The sequence below is a fragment of the Xyrauchen texanus genome, chromosome 34, assembly GCF_025860055.1.
Source record: "Xyrauchen texanus isolate HMW12.3.18 chromosome 34, RBS_HiC_50CHRs, whole genome shotgun sequence".
NCBI lineage: Eukaryota > Metazoa > Chordata > Actinopteri > Cypriniformes > Catostomidae > Xyrauchen > Xyrauchen texanus.
This window is the reverse complement of record NC_068309.1, coordinates 8,502,642-8,508,641: the sequence shown is the minus strand read 5'-3', so window position 1 is coordinate 8,508,641 and position 6,000 is coordinate 8,502,642. Positions and strand designations below refer to the sequence as shown.

At 36.6% G+C, this 6,000-nt stretch overlaps 1 protein-coding gene across 1 annotated transcript in view; it reads right to left on the bottom strand.

The window, feature by feature from the left end:
- Positions 1-1,558: 1,558 nt before the first annotated feature.
- LOC127627669 (probable E3 ubiquitin-protein ligase HERC1) overlaps positions 1,559-6,000 on the bottom strand; it is a 109,960-nt gene continuing 105,518 nt past the window's right edge. Inside the window, 1 exon segment of the mRNA XM_052104141.1 lies at positions 1,559-4,704. Coding sequence (XP_051960101.1) covers positions 4,519-4,704 — 186 coding nt within the window. The 3' untranslated portion in view covers positions 1,559-4,518.

Genomic DNA, 6,000 nt, shown 5'->3' with positions numbered 1-6,000 from the left:
TCTCAAGCACAAGGCACTATTTGGTGTCCCCAGCCAGAGGTGTAGAACCTACATGTGTGGCCCCTGAACAGGGCACATCGGATGAGAATTGGCTCAGTCGGTGATGAAAAGGGCTATCACCTTCGCTTAAAAATCACAGGGTGCAAATTGCTCTGTTGGTGTCAAAGCGAATTCAACCAGAGGCATGAACTCGTCATGGGCATGGACAAACAGTGTGTCTTTACAGGACATGCGTTTGGCAGCAGGATGGTCCTCACAAAACACTTTTGCGAGATTTTACATCCTGGATGCGGTGTCCATCTCCTCACAAGTCCTCTCTGTATAAAGCACTTCCCACCTAATAAGCCCTTATTACGGGTGGGCTGACAACTATATTGTGGCTCAGGTGGTAGAGCGGGTTGTCCACTAATCGCAGGGTTGGTGCTTCAATTCCCAGCCCACACGACTCCACATGTAGAAGTGTCCTTGGGCAAGACACTGAACCCCAAGTTGCTCCCAATGGTAGGCTAGCGCCTTGCATGGCAGCTCTGCCATAATTGGTTTGTGAATGTGTGTGTGAATGGGTGAATGAGACGCAGTGTAAAGCGCTTTGAATACCGCTATGGTTAAAAGGCACTATATAAGTGCAGACCATTTACAGCCACCTAATTGTATGCTGTTGAACTGCCCCTTTAAACGTCATAAGCACTCCTATAAACAATAAAACCTACTTTTCCAACCATGTTGTGAGAGGGTTAATAAACCTTACTGTGTATATCTATATGGTTCATATAAATCTCGGAGTACATTAATTTCCATCTGGCGTCCACCATGTGGGACAACTCATATACACTTAAATATGACTCATAACCTTATGAATATCTCTATTTAGTGTTATAACTCTTGAAGTGTGATGTCACGTAGTGCGGCGAGATGGGATATCATTTCCCTTAGTGCTTACAGCCATGTCTAAGTGTACTGAATCGTAAAGGAATGTCTCCGGTTACAGATGTAACCGTGGTTCCCTGAGACTAAGGGAATGAGACATTGCGAAAGCTGGCTGTACTACTACTTCAGAGTTTCATAACACAGGTGACTCATCACTCTTGTCCCTATGTTAGAAAATTTTGAAGAAATGGTAACTGAGCGCCCACTTATAAAGGTCAAATGCCCACCTAAAGGGGCGTGATTGTCTAAGGGTTTCAGCAAGGTCGTGTAGAAAGTCTCTCCCCAATAGTTCTTAACTATGTCTCATTCCCTTCATCTCAGGGAACCAAGGTTACATGTTTAACCAGAGACGTTTTACTATAGTAACACCAATAGTTCTAATAAATGAATCATGGTTTCACTATAGTAAAAATGCAGTAACCATTACTGTAGTAACCTTTTTTCTACCATTGGATTTAAAAATGCACCAAATATTATCCATAGCAAAACTGTAGAAACCGTTTTTGTTTTGCAGAATGAGCTAGGGATTGCAAGGGATCTCAACAATTATTGTGAGAACACAAAACTATTTCAGAAAATAAATTCCCTCACTGTCTTTAAAAGGATGCCATAGAAAATAGTTTAAGATAGCAAATGTTTTATTTTTTAGTTGGTAAAGCCAGAACTCTTTTCCTGTCTTTAACTTAAAGGGATAGTTCAGCCAAATTGAAAATCCTGTAACTCCTTTTTCTTTTTTTTCTTTCTGTATGTTGTTTCAAACCTGTATGACATTCTTTCCTCCATGGAACATGAAAGGAAATGTTAAGCAGAATGTGAGCTTCAGTCACCATTCACTTTCATTTAATCTCCATACAATAAATGGTGACTGACTAAATAAAAACGGCATGCTTAGGTAAACTATATCTCTAAAAAAGTGTGATTGCACTAGGAGAGTCGGCATAAAAAAAAAAAAAATTGGCTGAAATAAACAATAAAATGCCCTTTACAACGATTTACAAATGTTGACACGAAAGTCTGTACACACAATTTAATTTAGAGTACAGTGCATCTCATCTGAGAGGTAATCGCCAAAAGATATCATACAGTTTATGGACTTCTTAAACGTTCTTATTTTATGGCTTATTCTGAAAACAAGAGTATTTTAAAACACTACTATATCGTGCCATGGAAATGTACTGGTACGGTATGGAACTTTAGACTTTAAGTTAGTTCTGAACACTTTGATAGAAAATCAGTGGCTCGGGTCAAGAGAAACACAAGAATCTCTAGATGAAGCAGTTTTTAAGCTGTAAATATTGTAATGAATAAGGATTTTTCATATGCTAAAGCGCAATGCATACAGTTCTAAAGTGCAAAATAGCGCAGCAGCCATATTTTACCTTATTCCTCATCCAAATGGGGTCCTTTTCCCTTCCAGTCCATGGAGCTCACTCAAGTAAATATTTTTAAGAACAATGAAAAAAAAAAAAAAAAAAATAATAATAATTTTTTATAATTTAGCAATACTGTAAACCACCACAATCAGAAGTCATTGAAACTTCTACAGTAAAGTGGGAGAGTCCCTCCTATGTCAAACACACTTTCACCACAGTAAAAACAGTCAAAACGTTTTACATTCCAGCATAGCATTGTGTAACAAACCTGCACTCTCTTCCTGGGAGAATGCGAGACACAAAAATCACCAAACAGTATGCACACGTTTTTTCACAGTTGCAAAAAAAGGGCTGAAATCAATTAAACCCTATGTAATGTAGAACATCACTACAGTATTTGGCAAATTAAAGTATGTTCCGAGTGCACACGTGCATGGCATTTGCAAGTATACATTCATTTAAGATATAATTTACTGAGAACTATCGATTAACATGTCATTCATGAACACAAATGCGCAGCCCCCGAACGACCCTGTGACTGCTTAGGGGCTTTTTCTCAGACTTATAGCACTTTTTCCACTGAGTCAGAAGATATAGTGTACAGTACAGTAGTTTAAGGAGTATTTCACCAAAAGATGTCAATTCTGTCATCATATACAGTACTTTCATATTGTTCCAAGTCTTTATTGATTTGAGATGATTTGAAGGTTGTTTTCCATGCATTTACAATGAATAGGGACTGTAGCTTTAAAGCTTAAAAAAAGAGCACAAAATAATCATAGAAGTATCATTAAAGTGATTCATATGACTTCACTGAAGCATATGATAGCTTTGTCTGAGAAACTGACCAAAACTTTAGCTGTTATTCACTGAAAATCTTGACTTCTGTTCTTAGGACATTCAAGAAAGTAAGAGAAATAGCAATGACCAATTCATGAATGAATCAATTAATTGACTCAGATATTTCAAATGAATCAGTTGAACCGGTTCTCGAGTTCAAAACACTGTTAGAAGCTAATTAAAGGGCGAGACTAAAAGTGGATAACAGTGTAAATGTCTTTTTCTCACAAAAAGCTATCGTATGGCTTTTTTTTTAAGCTTGAAAGCTTTAGTCCCCATTCATTTTAATTTCATAGAGAATAGCGACTAGTCAAGGTAAGCCCAATCAACAGCATTTGTGTCAATGTTGACCACAAAAATTCATTTTGACTTGTCCATCTTCTTAAAAAAAAAAATCTGGGTAACAGTGAGGCACTTGCAATGGAAGTGAATGGGGCCAATCCGTAAACGTAAAAATATTATTTCAAAAGTATAGCCACAAGATGTGAACAATATGAGGGTTAACATGATTTTAGCGTGATAAAGTTTAGATAAAAACTAACCTTTTCTGTGTAAAGTTAAAACCATGACGTTTTGCATGACGACGTAAAGCCATAAACCATAAAGACCTTAAAAACGATGATTTAAACAACTTTACAGCTCATATAAAAGATGCATTTTAATAGAATGATTCTAAAAAAAAAATTATAAGCTTCACATTTCTGCATTCACTTCCTTTGTAAGTTTCTGCTGTTTTTTTTTATGCCACAAATGCTGAGCTCAACTTATGTCGAAACCGAAATATCCCTTTAAAAATTTCTCCTTTTGTGTTCCACGAAAGAAAGAAATTCATACGTGTTTGAGTGAGAGTAAATAATGACAGAATTTTCCATGTTATGGTGTTATATTGCTTTAAAAGCTTTTGGCATAAACTGGGACATAAGCTAGCAGCCAAGTGCTTACTTATGAACCACCCCAGTTTGTGTCAGTAACTTCACAAGCAACCTTGTGTCCATTCCAGGCACGTAGCTTGTGTGGTAATATTTAATATTTAAACTTTTTTTTTTTTTTTTTTACAACTTTTTGTCCGTTTTGACAAATAATATGGTGTATTTTTAGCTTTAGGAAGTATCCGGAACCATTCAGAGACACGAATGCCATATAAAATGAATAAATAAACAAATGAATTGCTTTTGACCTGGTGGAAGAACAGGCTGCTGCAGTGAAATCTTTATACTGCTGACAGCACATATAAGAGGCTTTATGAGTGAGAACTGTATTGCATGTGTGAGGAAAAAGACCAACCAGAGGCATATATGAGTTTTAGACAAACATTGTAATTTTGTTGTAATTTTTTTGTGCTTTCTAGCGTAACAGCATCCGTTTTGCGAGCGGCATGTCAGTACTCCGTATCAGAGCCGTCGGCCGGATCAGTGTTGCGAGAGAGCATGTAGTTGTCCATGTCTATGGAGGGGCAGTTGTGAATAGAGTAGCGTAGGCGCTCAGCTAGTATTGCCTGGCTCGTATAGGGAGGAAGGCGGAGCTGAAAGAAGCACGTCTGGGCCGTAGGAAGGCCGTTCACTGGCTGTTGAGAGAACATATAGAGGGGATAAAGACCTTGGCTGCATCCCAATTCACATATTTTCCATTAAGTACAGAAATACATACAGTGCTGGCTTTTGTGTGTCTTTGAAAACATTGTAGTATGTAGTAAGCCAGTGCGTCAAAAATGTGTGTCTTGACACAACAGACCACTTTGTTGCTTAATCACATACATCCACATCAGAGAACTAATCTATCTGTGGATAGTATTAAACCCAAAACATGCATGGATGAATATTTTGATGATTCATTAGGAATAATTTGTCATCTGAGAACCTTTACCATACTCATCAAAAATAAGGCATAATACAGTTAGGGATAGGATTCTGATTCTGAAGAATTTTCCAGTTATAATGTCCAATTTGCTTACATTTGAAAGAAATTATCACTAATGTTAAGGCTGTTAATTATAAAGGGGACCTTCTAAATTGGTACATTATTAAAATATTGATTTTAAAAATTTGATTTCATCATAAGTCTTTTTTTCTTTTCATTTTGGTCACATTTGGTCACCGACCGATTTATCGATATTAGCCTTTCACAGATATATTGGTATATATTATGTTTTCCGATATGCGCAGATATTCAAAACTATTTTCAGAACATATAATGCAGAAAATGCAGGGCTGATTTAGAGTTGGTGTCATAACGTAGTTTGTCCAGCAAAGCATGCTAGGACTCCATTGTTTACAGAGCTGAGCTGACATGATTCTGCAGACAGGGCAGTCAAGAGGTGTGGAGTTAAGTGGTGTCTTCTCGGTAAGTTGCTAACTAGTTTGTGAAATACATACTGGAAAGTTAATAAACAATGACTCCATCATTTTCCCTTTTAATATAACTAATATAACTTTAAAACTGTCCCTGACAACCATGTCACTCATGTTTATCACATCTATTTGCTGTTTGTGACTGTTTTGTTATACATTAACAGAAAAATATTGCTGATTATGTTTTGATAAACAAGAAAACTGTATTTTAGTACAATTTAGAGGTACTTGTCCTTTACTTGAATATTACCATGGCATTTTCTATTACTTTATACTTACACTCCACTACATTTCAGAGGGAAATATTGTACTTTTTCCAATGTTGACGATGTATAATAATTTCAAATATACTTTGCTAAAAATATTTAAGAAAGCAGCCTTCTGAGTGCCTTTTTATATTCATATTGGTGCACAATCCACATAGAAATATACATATATATATATATACATATACACACAACAGTTCCGGTCCTCGAATCTGATTGGACAAGGTGTGTTCTATGAGTACTGAT